We start from the raw sequence: 18748 nt of genomic DNA on the forward strand, positions 1-18748 counted from the left end.
CACCGGGGATAAAAATAATTAAGCAGAGGCAGGGATACATTGACCAGAAAGGGGGAAATCCCACGCATCCCCCCCGGCAAATCGCACTCTGTCTATAGATGAGAAACACACTAACAAGCCAACAAACAATATGAGGCATTTAAATAGCACCAATAAAATAATGGATGCACTACCAACAATTCAGCAGAATAGAAAAATCACAATGAATGTTCATTAGAGCTGTCAAACAATTAACTTTTCCTGCCAGCGTTTTAAAAAAAGTTGTCAGCAAAAGCTTAATGTCTTCCAGAAAATTTTCTTCTTTAAATTTATAAACATACAATATATGATGAAAAACAGACCCTCTGCTTGAAAAAACAACAACAACAACAAAAAAACTTTCATTCTATCTTCATTTGTTCTCTTTTTATCGCCTCTCAAATATGGGTAAGTTTCTTCAAAAATACCAAATGAAGAGTTTGGTTTCAAAACGCGATAAATGCCATTTTTGAAAAAATGAGTTATTGCCAAAATCAGTATTATATCAGGTCAGTATTTAAAAGTAAATTCTTAATTTTACACAAAATCCAATATCCGCAGTGTTATTCTGACATCTTTTCTCCCTTTTTCCCCAAAACGCGATATACGCCACTCCTCCTTTTCTACAGAACGCAATAAATACACTTCACAAATTACAGCGCACCATTCCACGCAATGTAAACAAACAATAGCGGCGCGTTGAGTACACGAAATCCTAGTTTTCCTCATCTACTTTGTACTTTGTGATAAACAAACAAACAAACAAACAAAAGCAAAATAATGCTTTAATGGCATTGATAAACCTGTGATGGTTTTCTGTGATGGGAAAGAAACGTAAGCCATCAACATCTAATAATTTTAGAGGCACTCGATCGGGAGACAGGTGCTTATCTCCCGACAGCATCTGTGAAGTTTATGTGATTCTAACACACCCCAGGGGATTCTAAGACCCCAGGGGATCTTATGAAACACTTTCCATTATTTTACTCAGTTAACAAAAATTGAGCAGGACCAAAACATTTTACAGCGGATCGCTTTGAAAAATGATAAGCGACGGCATCAAGTATAACCGCAGCAATGACAGTGTTCTTAATATGACAAAGTAAGTGTTTTGATTAATGACATTAATGTTTATTTTTTAATCAGTGTGTACAACTAGTCAACTAAATGAATATAACATGGCAAAGATGAATGCACATTTATATAGGCTATTGATTCAATAGATTTATAGCACTTTGAAAAAAAACTGTCATGGATTTATTGCATTTTGTGGAAAAACTTATTCGTTTTTATAATAAATCTTTGAAAATCAAGTTATGGATTTGAATTTTTTATGTTTTTATAACCTAAATATGCTATGGAAAAGTTTGTAACAGAAAATAGTGGTTTTCATGTTGTCACTTTCTTGGTATAGAAAACACATTTTTACAGAAATTTGTCAAAATGGATTTATTGATATATATGAGCAAAAGGCTGAGATAATTGCATTTCTCTGAAGGATTTTGAAAGAGATTAGATTCAGAACGTTTAACAAAACATACACAGAGTTTTTACTATTTTTGGATCAGTGGATGCTTCAGTATTTTATAAGTTGTGTAAGAGCACCACCTGGTGGATAATAGTGGAAATACGGATTGCCGGAAAAACTTGTCATTGGCAGGAAAGCGTTTTCTCTTAATTGACGTGTTTACTTCTCAATGGGAAAATAGTTAAAGGCGCTCTAAGCGAATCTGTGTGACGTCACTTTTTGTTGATGTTTGAACTGTTTCCAAACAAACGAAGCGTAGCTAACTCCTCCCACTCCCCCTACCTTCCGTGCTTTCATGAACGTGCCCGACCCCCACCCCCAAATCCTTCTTGTCTGGAACACTTTGTTATGGTTTCTGTTTGTAGGTTTGGCCACTTTGTTTGTATTGCAGTTTGTGGAGCCTGGGCTATCTACAGAGATTGCGTTTTTTTACAGTTTGATCAGCGGACAGGCAGCAAGCAGATGGTGAGATGTTTGCTGTATGTAACAAAAAATGTTTTATGGTCTAAAACGCGTAAATTCGCTTATAGCGCTTTTAACCGTGATTAATCGCATACAAAATAAACGTTTGTGTTTGCATAATATATTATTATGTATAATTATATAAATGCACAAAAATTATTGGAAATATATAGATTTATATTTTTATATACATTATATTATATATATTTAAAAAATATAAAACATTTAAAAAATTCTTAAGTTTATAGATGTTTGTGTGTGTATTTATCTATACACAATAATGACATAAAATGTTGTTATTTTGTAAGTATGTTATGCAATTAATCGTATGACAGCCAAATTTTCATGATAAAACACAATTGAGCAATTCCATTCAAATGTTAATCTTAACATGAAAGTAAAGTTTTTAGCTTAGGTTTAAACCATACTGACATCTCAGATATCAACATTTAATACCTATGCAAAGTCTCTGTTAACGTTTTTAAAGCATTTTTTCATTATTTTTTATAGCAAGTGCATTTTTCAGAATTGTCACGTCCATAACGGAGAATTGTCACATCTATAACATTCATTCCTCATAAACGCGCATACAAAAATTTGAATAAAATAAATACTAAATTTTTTTTGAAAAGCCATCCCTTCTTCATTTGTTGGGTATTATTGCTTCTGGTTTGTGCATTTTATTTCACAGAAATCCTACAAAGTATGTTGTCTCACTAAAACCTGTCTTTATTTGTCACATCCATAATGCATGTTTATTAATGCATATAATGCATGAGTATATGCAGATATTTTTCAGATGTCTGGACTTCATCATCAGGACTTTAGGAAAATATAAACAGATGGTTCAATATATCTCTCTGAGAATTTACATTTCAAGTTTTGTCTGCAAATGTCACTTTCACAACGCTGGAATTGCTCAATTTCTAAACTAAACTTCAATACAATGACAGGTTTGAATTGGTGTAAAATTGTGCTCCAGCAAAAAAACATTGTGAAATCTTTTCTAATGAATGCAGATCTCATTATCTGATGTCTACACTGCACTACAAACATGTTGGCAATAAAACAGGCCTGGGATCAGATCCAGCTGAGAACTGGACACTCACAAAATAAAAAAACACCTCAATTTGACTACTGTCCACAATTCAAAGGACACATCTAACAGGCAACCACATTTAAACAAGTGATAAATATTATAAAAGTTATATTTTAAATTCAACTTTATTGAATGATACTGTTGCATCTGTATTTTACAGTCTGCCGTATCGCATTTGATTACACAAAAGATCATGTAATACCACCAAGGACGGCTCCAATGTGACAGAGTCTGGGGTCGAATGTCACCTGATTATTAAAGGCTTTTGTGATGTCACTGAATTTACCAAAAGCCACTGAAACCAACAAGATGTTTATTTTCCTTAAGAAACTGTTTCGTTTTGCTAAAGCTGTGATTTTAAACATCTGACTTCCAAGTAACGGCACAACAGGATTCAAGTTAATCCCACTTTACTGTAAAATTAAAACCAGGATTAAATTGACGCTGTTGGCAGGAACGCTCAATTATCAGCCTAGCAAATGCTTGATCAAGTCAGATTATGAAGGAAAATCACACCAGACTGTTCAAACATTTCGACTGATCCAACAAAACCGACAACTGCTGGAAGAAGGAGACTGGGGTTGGCTGGAGACGTGACTATCATACTGTGATGAACTGGAAAATCTCAATGCCTTTAATTCTCCACTATCGTTTGATATATAGCTACTCATGAAACCACCATCATGGTTTTCATTAGAAGAATTGAAAAAGCTCACCTTTAATGTGATAAGGAACAAATGAAGTGTTTTACCCTGGCTAATGACGGCTTTTCTGTTCCTCCCGTCCAGATCGGCCCGTTCAATCACATGGTGTTTGGCATCAACCCAGTACATGCGGTTACTGGCGTAGTCTATGGTGAGTCCATTGGGCCAGAACAGGTGCGTGTCAGCTATTATTCTGCGACCGGAACCGTCCATGTTGGCGTATTCGATGCGTGGCATGTTCCCCCAGTCCGTCCAATAAATCTTGCTGTAAAACAGAAATAGTGAGACTAATGATTCATAAGCTTAAACTTACACTATCTTAATGCAAAGCAAATATATCAGACTTGATATGAATTTTAAACACATGTACACCCCTGTACACATTTCTAGAGTCACTAATCACCAATTACTGAATTGATATTTAATTGTACAATTGTAGTATAATCTTGTGTTTTAAAGCTTCATGAAACACTAAGGTTGTGTTGCACATCATAGAGGACAATGTAAGTTTCTGCTCATTTAAACAGTAAAAGAAAAAAGTTTATTTTTAGCTTTTCTGTGATATTTTTTCTTCTGGGTTTAAACTCAATTTTGTGTCAATGTCACATGCTGTGACGTTGCAAAGCATTAAAGTACAACGATGTTGCGTCGGTGTCTCATTATTATTTATGAGATTGTGTGTTCTTATCCAATGAGAAGACATTTTTCTTAATTATTCATAACATCACGTGGTGTATTCAAATGAGTGACGTTTCAAACTGTAATGGGGCATACAAACCAAACGATTTGCGCGAGTAGATTACATACAAAGTCAATGCAAAGATGTGATCAGACGCATCCTCGCACGGGGCGATGCGAATGACGCGAATTGTGCTGTGCGATTGTCGCAAAAACACACGCTATTCGCCTCAAACGCAAGTTGAAACTCAACTCAAGAGAAAAATTTGCATGACACAAAGTTAAATCCTGCGAGTAATCTAGAGCGAGCGACGCGATGCTACGCTTTGGTGTGTACGTAGCATAAAACTACGTAGCAATAGAGAGCTGTTCGTAGGTCATGGGTCACAAATTTTTTTTCGTGGTATAATGGGGTGTACACACCAAATGCGAATTCAAGTAGATTACAAACAAAGTCAATCAAGAGACGTGAATAGATGCGAACTTGTGCAAGACAATGCCAATGACGCAAATTGGGCGACATGATTGCCACAAAAACACACTATTCGTTTCAAACATGTGTTTACGCAAGTTGCAAATATTCAACGAGCAAAAAATTAGCATGACAAAGTTAAATCCCACAAGTAATCTAGTTTGAAGAATGCAATGCTTCGTGTTTGGTTCCCCATGATTCTGAATATGATCTGGCTCCGGGAAGTTGGTTGGCCATTAACTACCGACACGTCAAAACTCTTTGTTTGTGGCAACCATTTTTCCCGAGAAAGCTTCGAGAACTGGAGACAGGTGGACTTCAGACTTGCTCGGCATGGATGCTGTCGCTTTCCCGAGGACTTTTCCATCTCCCCCTTTTTTTAAACAACAGTGAGGTAGATTGTGGCTGGAAGACCGGGGGATTCATGACCCTTTCAGGCATAAATTTAAGGAACACGATAGATCTTACATATAAATAATCACCAGGGCTTGCAAAAATTTTAAATCCCTGGTAGCCCTTTGGGGAGGTACTCTTCAATTTTTGGTAACCCGAAATAAATATTAGTAGCCTGAAAAAAAATGTGCTGAGATACAGTTTGGTAGCCCGACAAGAATTCACAAAAGCCCCGAGACGTCGGGCTAGTGATTTTGAGAGCCCTGATCACCATCGACTCATACTTTATAATTGTCATATACTTTAACTAGACAGCTGTTAAACAGGATATAAAACACACATGAAATGCTATAAATGTGGAATTTGTTTCTAACACAAGATTCACTTCCTATTAGTGCTTAATGGACCTCTGCATGAGAGTCAAATGACAGATTATATATACTCTGTACAGTCCGGGCACGTACCCTTCAATAGGGTGCAGAGCAATGGCCCGTGGTTTCTCCATGCTCTGCCACAAAAGCACTTTCCGGTGTGTGCCGTCCAGGTTCGACACTTCGATACGAGAAGTGCCAGAGTCGGTCCAGTACAGCTTATCATGAATCCAGTCGATGGCAAGACCACCTGAGACCAAAAGAGCAATAAATCAACATGAGCTTGATGTCAGCACTTCGGAAACTCAAAACCATTTCCAATCTCTTTACAGCTGAATGCTGATGGAAAGACTGGGTTACAGACATAACTTATTTATACATGTACAGAGTCAAATATTTTTTATGGCAGTTTAGATTTATTGTAATAAACAAAAATAATGCAATTAAGTATGTTTTATATATAACATTATCACAAAAATGAGTTTTGTGTTGCACTTTTAGTGGTTTTACCAACAACAGCCACTAGGTGTCAACGGTTTGCTGCATACTCTTGTCACAAATTAATAAATTACTGGTCACTGCATTGTTATTATTCCTGTTAAAATTCTTAGAGCTTTTCAACAAGATATAGTTTTTTGTGACAGATTAAACTTTACATGCAAAATATTGAAGTGAATTCCGGTGTCCTGCTCACAGGACAGCGCCAGTTAAATCTGGAACCCACCGCAGTGGAAAAGAGGCAAATGTGTCTATTAATACAGCAGTTTATGATAAGTGATCGTACCTGGGCTTTCGAGACCGGTGGACACGACCTCCTCCACATTGCTGCCATTGAGACTGGCCCTCATAATCCGGTCCAGTGTTACATCAGACCAGTACACCATCTCTCTGTTGTGATGAAAGTCCAGTGCGATGGCATTCTCCAGATTATTCAGTAACAGCGTGTACTCCGAGCGGTGTGGCAGAACCTGACGGATATCAATCCGATTTGCGAATAACAGAACCGGTTCTGGACCTGGAAACAGATCATATGTGCAAGTTGGAAAACATTTCTGCTTGAAGATTCATGATATACAACTAAACCAGATGACCAGAAGACTTATCCTAGTCCCAGACTAAAATGCATGTTTCAGCTACTTTATTTTAAAACCATCTTGCCCTGACATATCTTAACATACTGCAATTGTTTTGTCTCAAGATGCACACCAGTATTGTTTTTGGTGTCCTCGACTAAGGATTTACAAATTCCAATCAGAATTGTCGAATCTTTCTATAGTCGACCGATAGTCGAATCATCTATGTGTGTGTGCATGGGTTGGGAGGGGGCCAGACCAGGTACACACTTTTATTATCTTTCACAAGCAGTACACACAAACAACTTTCTGATAAAGTGACCAAAATTGTCTTTCAAGTGATGAACAAAGACAAAACTGACGATGCATTTATATCGCTTTTTAAGGTAAAAAATAATGCAACATAAACATTTGTTAAATGATTCCTCATAACATTTTGAAGCCACGATCTACAGAACATCACACAAAGATATAACAAAAAACATTTTGATAACTAAACCTAAAAAACAACAAATGTGATCCTGCCTTGGAAACACTGGCTACAATTCAGCAATTTTATTTAATTTGGAGATTTGGCACGTCAAAGCAGTCATGACTAAAAACAAAACGACAAAATGACATATAATTTGTGATTGTTACCGTAAATTATAAAAACTAAGCTTTATATACAATTTATTAAACGTTCATTTATAACAAGAAAAACACTGAAATTAACAATTTTATAGACACTACGTGTTATTATTTAGCACAGAAATACCTGCTTGCTTACTTTGACTTTGATCATATCTATTCACTTTAGGCACAGAAACACCTGATGATTCTTATATTATTTATTTCAGGAATCTCTTTCTATCATTTGAAAGTAAACACCGACAATAATATTAAATCACAAGACAGTCGTGTCATGCATAAATATAGGTTCAGTGCAGATATTTTCCGTGTCATCATCGAAATTTTAAAAAACGGCTTACCTGTAGTTTAACTTTTGACAAGATAACCACCCTGTTTTAAATACATTTCAAAACTTATACCTGTCGAAAAACATCCAATTTTATGTTTAGTTTAATGAACTCCTAAATATGAGACGAAGAGCACCTAGCCCGTTTGGCTAAAATGCATACGCAAGCATGGCCAGCACGCAACAGCACAACATCGATACAACGAAAAGCAATCCAAAATGTACAGAGTTAAATTAGATCAGAATTTATGTATACAACATTTTTAAAATAAGGTCAAGAGTAACAAATACGTGAAAAATGCCTGAAGTACATGGAAACAAAACACAAGCCAAATAGTTAAATCAGATAACCCCGAGTGATTTATACATAAAATAAAGAAATTATTAAAAGAACGAAAGTATAATTTTTAATTTAGAAACAAAGAGGCAATGGTTTATTAACATAGAAACCTCTTATGGACGTGTAGCCCTGTCAAAGGGGTTGTTGGATTTATTAACGCATTTTAAAAATATTTATTGAAAAGCTACTTCTTCACATTTTATTTGCAGCATTATAATAATATGCTGTATATTAATATATTGGGAGAAAGCTGTTATATGTGAAATTAGATAATGTGCACCCACATACGGCCAAAATTAAATTATTCTGTGAGATTGGTAGTCGAATCGGGCTTCTCCTATCGATGCATCGAATCTTCGACTATTCGGGGTCACCCCTAGTTTTTTGTAAGTTATGTTTAAAAAAATAAACTTAAATGTCGTAATTGAACTAATGCCAAGTCCCGACTTAACCTAAACCCTGTCCGGGAAACTGTCCCAAAGATTTAGCCAAGGCAGGACATTTTCCTAAATCTTTTGTTGGTCCTGGAACACAAACATAATTGTAACCATACCCTTAAATCTACCCTACAACTGCAATCAGAGGGAAATGAGAGATTTATAATGTCAGAAATGACTGTAATTGAAAACACATCATTATTTAATGTGAAAATATGATTATAATAATAGCATAATAATAATTTAAACAATGCACATATCGTCATGAAGGCCCACTATCGTCTATATGTTGTATAGGTGGCATTGGATAAATGGGTAAATGTAAATGGTTGTATTCTTACCCAAAGCCTTGCAGCTGCGTTTGTCTGGCCGCAACTCGTAACCTTGTACGCACCAGCACTGGAAACCTCCTTCAGTGTTAGTACAGCCCTGACTACAATAACCTTCATCTGCACATTCATCCACATCTGACAGCAGAAACAAAAACATCCGTAAGATTGGGACATTTATAAACGAAAACAACTGTAACAAAAGCATCATCCTCAAACTGAAATGGAACACTTGTATTTAAAGCAAAGTCAAAAATACTCCATGTTATCCAGTTAAAACATGAAGTGTTTCATTTCTGTCATGAGTGCACATAATAATTTATTAAACATAAATAATTTATTTAACATCCATTCTGCCGTCATGTGATGTATGGCGTGATTGTGTTCTCTTACCGCGGCATGTCCTGCCGTCCTGTGCTAGCGTGTAGCCTGTATGACACGTACACTGAACCGAACCTCGTGACATGTGACACTTCTGTAAACAACCTCCATTGTTCACATTACAGTTTTCCTCATTAGATTTGGAACCTATAAACAGACACAGACATGCGTGTTAATTTTTATATTCGGTTATCTTCTATAGGTCACTGGGTGTCGAGTACTTGGCCCGTGACTTGTATATTTGTAAAAGTTCTGTTAGCGTGTGATATGTTGCTGACTCACGGCAGTCCTGATGCGGATGTTCATCAGTTCCATCTTCACAGTCAATGACACCATTACAGACCTTTCTCTGACCGATGCAGCGGCCGTGCTGGCACAAGAACTGATCCGCAGCACACAGAGGAGTTTCTACAAAGACAATAAAACACCACGGATAAGAATTTATGTGTGTATGATGTCAGTTGAGAGATGAAAGCGTGTGACCTCACCTGTCTTTTCACATCCCTCTTCATCACTGCCATCAGAACAATCATCGTCACCATCACAGCGCCATGACAACCGCACACATCGACCCGACATACAGCGGAACTGATCGGCCATGCACATCGATGTACCTAACACAGTTATAAATGCATCACACGTCACAGCGAAAATACACATTAGGGGTGTAACAATACATTGATGTACTAACGATACGATGCCACACAAAATATCGATACGAGATACCGCATTTTCCGGAGTATAAGTCGCATCAGTCAAAAAATGTGTCATGAAGAGGAAAAAACAAGTCGCACTGGACTGTAAGTCGCATTTATTTAGAAAATTATTATTCTTTTGGGGGGCATTTTGTTTGTTAAGTCTTTCTGTGTTGTCTTTAGGTTAATATTTCGGTTAATAGTTTTTTCAGGAGTAGCCTACAAGAGCAACATATAGCGCCCTCTCGTGGCGGTTTTCTTTTGGTTCATATTAGTCGGTATGAATTCATTTTGACATACAAGTCGCACCCGACTTTAAGTCGCAGGACCAGCCAAACTATGAAAAAAGTGTGACTTTTAGGGCTCTATCTTACACCCGGCGCAATGCGCGACGCAAGTGTCTTTCGCTAGTTTCCACCCTAATTTTCACGTTTAGCGCTGCATTGTTTAAATAGCAAATGAATTTGCGCCCCCTTTTGCGCCCATGGGCATTCTGGTCTAAAAACGAGGTGTGTTCAGGCGCATTGTTGGCGCGTTGCTATTTTGAGGCAACTAAAATAGACTACGCCATTGACCAACAAAAACCTGCTCTAAAGTCTAAAGTCAATAGCGCAATATGTTTTTTTGTTATTTAAAGAGCGCATTAGTAATATGCGCCAAAACGGGAGGACAACGCGGGTTTGCTTATCACATAGTACATGAATGTGCAGCAGCACAAAAATGCTTTTAAATATGAAAGATTAAAGGATTGAATGTAAAAGATTATTATTGAGTCTCTTGGACATAAATGAGGACTAATTATGAGACGTTAGAAGGCGCAAAGAGCTGCTTTACCTGCAGCCTGATAAGTAAATAAATGCTTTGCTTTAAACAAATGCATTTGTTTTTAAATGTGTTTTTAAATGCTACCTCACGGATTTATTGTATATGATGACTCTGTACATGCGGATATGGTGAGATGAGAAACATTTTTAAGTAATGCTTAAAAAAAACTTTTTAAGCATTACTTAAATGACTAAAAGAAAACAGGTTTTAAAGGTTTTAATAAAAAAATTACAATTTCAATACAAGTGAAAACAACACAATTATTTAACATTAATCTTAAACTGGGGATTTTGTTCCTCCGCTTAGTTTTTCAGTTTACAAAGTCCGCCATCTAAAGAGGGATTAGACATAACGCCAGCGCAACTTGCTTTTAAAGGGGATGAGAGCTGAGACTCTCATTGGTTTACTGCACGTTACGCCCAAAATACTCCCATTTCAATAGGACCTACCCTTTTCGACCATGCGCTCGGCGCAAAAAACATTTTTCCCGCCGTTAAATTAGCAAAAGTGGATTCGGACACGCCCATTTAGACGTTGCGCTGTGCGCTTTAGACAATGCGCTTAGATCGTTAAAATAGGGCCCATAGTCCGGAAAATATGGTACCTTAATTTGTTTGATATGACACTAACCTTGTCCATTTCTGCCAAAGCACACACTATGATTTGTTTATGTTTGCTAGTGTCAGCAAAACGGTTGTAGCAATGAAAACACAGCGAAAGAGGCAGAAGATGTTTTGTCTGATTTCAGATGCATATCGTGGTTTTGTAAATATTTTGTATTACAGATTTGCAAAAAACCTTTGCTTGCTGAAACACTAAAGACTTTGTCTGTTGCCACCATAAGCTTGATTTTGTGTGACTTTTTTCGCTCATTATTTATTTTATTTATAAAAAAGTGTATTTTTCTTAGTTTGTTGTAGATGACGCAATTGGGACAGAGATTGTGCCATTTTTAAAGAGTTTAATTAAACGTTTATGTTATTTATTTTGGTTGCATTCGTGAGTTATTAAAAATGTAACTGCATAACTAAGCTTGTAATAGAGTATCAATAAATTAATCAATTTATAATTGCATCTACAAAATATTTGATGTATCAGTATCAATCGCATCACTGGTGGAGATAACCCCTAACACACATTTAAATTTCTTAAGATACGAACACACCCCTAACACACACATTTATATCCTTGCATGGACGTACAACAATCATGTGACTTACTGCAGTTCCTTTCATCTGATTGGTCGTCACAGTCGAATTCTCCGTCACACCTCCAACCGGCATTTATACACATTCCACTGCTACACATGAACTCGCCCGAGCGGCACGGCTGGTGCGAGGCTGCAAGCGAACAAATCACAGCAATGCAAATAATGCTCTCGAAAAGTTAGTGCGTGCCAAAAATAAAACCGGTGTGGACCGTGGACAGGTGGAGAGAATACACCTCTATTAAAGTAATGCTTTATGACACACCGAAAACAAAACAGGTGTTGAACATCTGCTCTACGCTGGTGGTCCAATACTTGTGTGAAGTGCACACACAACGTACGCACACATGCACACAGCAGACAGCTTTCCTAAACAAAACCCATTTCACATAACGCACTGTTTAGACATGAACATCCATGTGTTTTATTCTCTCCTATAATCCTATAACGTCTTAAATAAAACCTGAAAGAGGCACAACTTACAGCAATCAGATTCATCGGACCAATCTCCACAGTCATCGTCTCCATCACAGTGGTAGATGTCCAGGATACATCGGCCGTATGCGCACTGAAACTCCTCGACGCTGCATGTGGCTGCCATCACCTCGGACGCTGCAGAGAGCCGTGATAGAACTTCATTAATCACACGTACATACACACACAGTCAAACATTAAATCCTGCTGAAGAAATAATGTAGCGCTACATTCAGCTCAAACCAGCAGTAACACCAACAAACCTGTGCACATTATTAGATTTAAAGACTAATGCCACAGTCACATGCAATGTTTCTACGCATGCCTGTGTATATGTGCAGCAACCGGATATTATGCATCATGCACTAAAATGTTGCATTGCAGGGCTTGAAATGAACTTTTAGGCAGCACTGGTGCTCCCAAATTTAAGTTAGGAGCACCAGTAAAATCCATTGAAAATTATAGGAGCACCACAATTTCACGCTTGACCTGTGCTTGGCCCATTTTTAAATAAGCTACGCTTAAAACGTGTAGATTCATGGGGTCCTATAAAAAAACATTCAATGTTATTTTAAATTATTTATTTTAAATTCATTTTTAACATTTATTTCCAATTTTTTTCTGTTTTCATTTTCTGGATTATCACACTTCATTTTATTTAATGTTAATTACATTTAACTTATCAAACAGCAAGTTTAGTAAACTTAATAAAAAGTAAATGAATTTTCATCAAAACATTGCATTTTTATTTTTTGTCAGAGAGCTGCATAACAAAACTTTGTTTAAATTAAAAATAAAAAGTACAAATCATTTGAGTGTGATTATATCACTTAAGAAATCATTATTTGGATTACTTAAAAAGTAGATTTTACTATACAATAGTAATAGATTTCTGTTAACATTACATTTAACAAACTTTAATTTTTATGGGTTGTCAGTGTGTACTTGACGATCACATTTCTCATTGAAATCTGTGTGAACTTTGAAAGCAGCTCTTTGAACTTCATGCATCCCTGGATGCTAAAAACAACATGAAACTGAGACGTTTGCTAAATATTCCACAGTATATACGAACATTTTGTAAAGAAATTAAAACGGGTCGCACCACCACACTCATTTTCAGTTGCACAAACGCTCCAAAATATACTTAGATTTTGCGCCTATTTTCCGGACTATAAGCCACACTGGAGTATAAGCCGCATCATTCAAAAATGCATCATTAAGACGAAATAACGTATATAAGTCACAGTGGACTGTATCGCATTTATTTAGAAAATGATTTCACAAAATCCAAGCCGAAGAACAGACATTTAATCTGGAAAGGCAAGTTATTCAACTAAACAATAGCAGACAGAACAGCAGGCTGAATAGATGTCTGTACGTTAAAGTAATGTTATCAGTTATGTAAGGGATAATCCACGGCTAGCCATGCATTAAAGGGCCCCAATGCACGACGTAGAGGCGAAGAACCACCCGACGCGTAGCGGATGGTGGTTGTTTCTGCGAAGTGCATTGAAGCCCTTTGATGCATGGCTAGCCGTGTATTATCCTGCTTATACCTTGGTTATTTGCCAAGTTAAAGCTGTAATGAATGTTTACAGTGTACATTTTTTAACAGACGGGTAAAAATGACAGTCATTTTCTTAAGTTAAGGCTTGCACTCCATCCGCTTTAAATAAAGTAGTGCTGAAATAAAACCTGCGCACTTTAAAGAGAGACGCACTTATGTCTCGCTCGCTCTCTCTGCAAGTGTAACTGTGTTACTATGGTTACCAATGTTTATAGTAGCAGATTATTTCTAACTGTAATTAAACTGACTGGAACTACCTGTGCATTAAACAGTTTTAATGCACACCTTCCAGCCAATCAGAATCGAGTATTTAAACAGACAGTGGTATAATTAAATGATAAACCATAACATACAGAACTTACCTGGAAGGTTGAATAGCCTAAATTAACCGAACAAGCCAACTAGCATGAAGTTCGCAGACTCGTCATTCCACATTACTGAATCCATTGAATTACATAAATACAGAAGCAGCATTTGGTGGACTCGCGCGCCTGTAGACGGTAATGTTGTCTCTTGCCTCATAAATGTCAAAATTAATTCATACTGACTTACAAGGCTCACCTGACTATAAGACGCAGCACCAGCCAAGATATGAAAAAAACGCGGCTTATAGACAGTTTCAGCAGTTTTAATGCATTAATTAATTAATGATTTATTTTTAATGAATTAATGATTTATTTCAGACTGACAGTCAACACAGTTGTAACAACAGTAACAACATAAACAAGCGGCTTTCATAGTCAACACGTAACTTCCAGTAAGCTCCGCTAAGAATAAATAACAACAAAGTACTTTAAACGTAGTTTATTTATATAACAAGCAAAATAAACAACACGTAGATTACCTAGGAAACCAAAACATTTGTTATTTTCGACGAGATATTTGTTGACCCTGCTGAAAAAAACAGCATCAATGCTGGTCTATGCAAATTTAGCTGGTGGTCACCAGCATACCAGCACCAAAACACAACATATGCTGGTATGACCAGCATGGGATGCTGGTGCTAATGCTGGTTTAGCTGGTGCTAATGCTGGTTTGGTGCTGGTTTAGCTGGTGCTAATGCTGGTGCTGATGCTGGTTTGATGCTGGTTTAGCTGGTGTTCACTAGCAAACCAGCACCAAAACACAACATATGCTGGTCTTGCTGGTATGCTGTTTTTTCAGCAGGGGAGACCATTAAAAAAACTGAAACCGGAAGTAAAGTTTGGACCAGACATGTATCGCGTCACCACACATGCGTCTGTTGAAACCGTATATAGACTAAAAAATACGGTATCAAAATTTAACGTATTTTAATGATTTAAAGGGGACATTCCATGAAAATCAGACTTTTTCCATGTTTAAGTGCAATAATCGGGTCCCCAGTGCTTCTACCAACCCAGAAAACATGAAAAATAGCAACCCTGTAACTTTGTTTTGTAAGGCTCTCTCTGCAAGCATGTGAATAAATAGGTCATGCGGATTTCGCTCCCCCCATGACGTAGCTAAGGGATCTTATTACAAAGATACCGCCCCTTCAACTGCGCTATCCAACCATAACGCTACCTCGAGTGCGAGCGATCGAGAGACAGTTTGCTTTCAAGTATGTTGTTTAATATGTTTTTCTGAAGTTTATATGAATGAACACGAGGATTAATGCACTGCACGAGACAGAGTAAGTGAACAACGCCTATTTACTATCATACACAATAAGTAAATATGTTGTTTAATGTTTCTCTGAAGTTTCAAATGAATAGGAGGAGTTACAAGATAGATGAGAGACTGACAGAAACGCGAATGTGTTCAATATGTGTGCACAATAAACTTAAACATGTCATTTGATCTGTTTCTCTAAAGTTTAAGCATTAAACGTGTTGTTTTATTACAGATCATTTAAATGTGCTCGTGTGGTTTGGTCAAAAAGTAAACTTCTGAGTGTTTGTGGATGTGTATTTTATTTGTAACATGCTAAAAATCATTGTGTCTGTTTAAAACACTGACAGCAGCATGAGAGCTAAAAGTCTTTATTTTTATTCCACAATGTTCCCAACTGCTGATAAACATGTATTTAGTATGCATAAAACAGATGATTGACTTTTTAAACTTGTTCAAATATATAACGCTGAACATCGCTCACTAACTTCTTTCGTGAGAGAATCTCCCTCTTGATGCTCTGTCATGTCTACAGCGCGAGTGCTTGAGACTCCGCCCACCTGAGCAGCTTGTTGGATTTAAAGGGATACACACAAAAACGGTGTATTTTTGCTCAGACCCATAAAGTGCCTATTTTAACATGCCACAATAAGTTACCAATATGGTATTTTGAGCTAAAACCTCACATATGTACTCTGGGGACATCAAAGATTTATTTAATATCTTAAAAACGTCTTGTGGAATGTCCTCTTTAATAAACTGAATTCATAAAATGTAAATTAATTTATCAAAACATCGCATTTTTTTTGTTAAAGTGATGCATAACAAAACTAAAATTAATTGAGTGTGATTATATTTAAAAAGTAGATTTTACTAATACATTTCTGTCAATTTCATTACATTTAACAAACTTTTATTTTTATGGGTTGACAGTGTACGTGACGATCGCATTTATCAATGAAATCTACATGAACTTTGAAAGCAGCTCTGAATTTGAACTTCATGCATTAGTGTCTCTGGATGATAAAAACAACATGAAACTGAGACGTTTGCTAATTATTCCACAGTATATGCAAACATTTTGTAAAGAAATTAAAACCGGTCACACCACGACATTCATTTGCACTCGCACAAATGCTCCAAAATATATTTTGAGGTCACGCCAATTTAATTTTAGGAAAATATGGTACCAAAATGGTCGCAATTTCGTGCCCTGTATTGTGTTTTAAATTCACATGTCATGTTTCTGATGTGCTTGCATTGTCATGTTTGCCTTTATAATAATAATACAAAATAGGATTATGCAATAGTGAAAAAAGTCACCAAACTTTTGTACGCATGAGCTTGCGTTTCCAGTTTGCCGCATGCATGCGTATGAATTGAAGTCTTTAGAAGGAAAGTCTAGTGTGACTGCGGCATTACATCATCTGGAACATTTAGGAGCAAGTTTGACTAGACGGGTACAACAGGTAAAGACCTCACCAAACCTATAAACACACAGACTTACGGCAGTTCTCTTCATCCGTTCCATCTTTGCAGTCTGTGTCTCCATCACAGTACCAATGTTCTGCTATACAGCTGCCATCTGAGCAGCGAAACTCTTTATCTGAACATTTCCTTTTATCTGCACACAAACACAGAGCATCACTTCCTATCCAACATCATATCCATCATATTACATTACATTCAAAGATCATATGACTCAGATGTAATGATGATTTTATGACTTTGTGGAGAAGTCGCACAACAAATGTTCACAACGTCTATAGGTTGTTGAATAGTCATTGAAAGTAAAGGCTTATTCAGAAAAGAGATTTTTTAGGTGAATGTAAGAAAAGAAACAGCTCAATGTTAAAAAGAAAGGTTATGTAAGGGATAATGTATAGTTATTAAATGGCTATTTACCTCATAAGTAAGGTAAGGAGCATTGAATATTAATTTGAAATATTTTATTAGCTCATTTTAATAAATGAAGATCTTCTGTGATGAAAACCTGTTTACTTTCGGTTTTAAGATTAGAGAAGAAGTTCAAATGTCACAAACACACTATTTGGTTTAATTGTTTGAAAATATGTCATATTTATCTTTAATGTCTGTGTAATATGAAACTGTACCTGTCAAAATGATTTAAAGCATCCGGGTTACCGTGTGCTATTTGTTTTGAGCGACTGGAAAAACAAACCTGAAAATGTTGCGACTGACCAATCAGAATCATGCATTCCAACGAGTCGTGTAATAATGTTATTAGGACCTTTAGCGATTAAGCATTTCCGTCACATCTAGTTTTCTGTAATAAAAATGTCAGTAAAGATGTAACTTGAAACGACACTGAAAATCAAAAACCTATTCAGTTGAGAGTCTGTGAAAACTCTTTATAGCGCTAGTGCTAGAAGCTACAAACGTAAAGAGGTTCATGTTACAGAGATTCAGAAAATGACTTTCTTACTTAGTATCTTTGTCTTGTCAGTATCAATATCTAAAGGGATAATCCACTTTTTTTTAAAGGTGCAGTGTGTAAATTTTAGCGGCATCTAGTGGTGAGGTTGGGAATTGCAACCAACGGCTCAGTCCACTGCTCACCCCTCGCTTTTGAAACACATAAAGAAGCTATGATAGCCACTACCAGACAAACATATAATCGTCGGAGACAACTTAGTAAAAAAATTGTCCGTTCAGGGGTTCTGTAGAAACATGGCGGCCCAAAATGGCGACTTCCATGTAAGGGGACCCTCTGTGTATGTAGATAAAAACGTCTCATTCTAAGGTAATAAACACATAACGGTTCATTATGAAAGGTCTTTATAAACCCCTGATAATATAGTTTTGAATATTATTTTGCATTTCTGTCAAGAGATCCTTTTAAAAATTACACACTGCACCTTTAAATATGCTCATTTCCAGCTCCCCTAGAGTTAAACATTTAATTTTTTACCGTTTTGGAATCCGTTCAGCCGATCTCCGGGTCTGACGGTACCACTTTTAGCATAGCTTAGCATAATCAATTGAATCCGATTAGACCATTAGCATCGAGCTTAAAAAATAACCAATAAAAGTTACATATTAAAAGTTACCAAGGGGACTATTCCCAACCACTGCGTAATA

General features: G+C 36.6%; 1 protein-coding gene across 4 annotated transcripts in view; it reads right to left on the reverse strand.

Moving 5' to 3' along the window:
• The window catches only part of lrp4 (low density lipoprotein receptor-related protein 4), a 117806-nt gene that overhangs the window by 30525 nt on the left and 68533 nt on the right, over positions 1-18748 (reverse strand). For all 4 annotated transcript variants that reach the window (XR_012360143.1, XM_073859589.1, XM_073859588.1 and 1 more), the window contains exons 5-14: positions 17154-17270; positions 12454-12582; positions 11984-12103; positions 9732-9857; positions 9526-9651; positions 9256-9390; positions 8875-9000; positions 6510-6740; positions 5819-5975; positions 3859-4076 (exon numbers count right to left, since the gene is read on the reverse strand). Coding sequence is in view for 3 of the 4 variants with exons in the window: in XM_073859589.1 (XP_073715690.1) it covers positions 3859-4076; positions 5819-5975; positions 6510-6740; positions 8875-9000; positions 9256-9390; positions 9526-9651; positions 9732-9857; positions 11984-12103; positions 12454-12582; positions 17154-17270 (1485 nt within the window). In the remaining variant the exon portion in view is untranslated. The remainder of the gene's footprint in view (positions 1-3858; positions 4077-5818; positions 5976-6509; positions 6741-8874; positions 9001-9255; positions 9391-9525; positions 9652-9731; positions 9858-11983; positions 12104-12453; positions 12583-17153; positions 17271-18748) is intronic.

The sequence above is a fragment of the Misgurnus anguillicaudatus genome, chromosome 21, assembly GCF_027580225.2.
Source record: "Misgurnus anguillicaudatus chromosome 21, ASM2758022v2, whole genome shotgun sequence".
Classification (NCBI taxonomy): domain Eukaryota; kingdom Metazoa; phylum Chordata; class Actinopteri; order Cypriniformes; family Cobitidae; genus Misgurnus; species Misgurnus anguillicaudatus.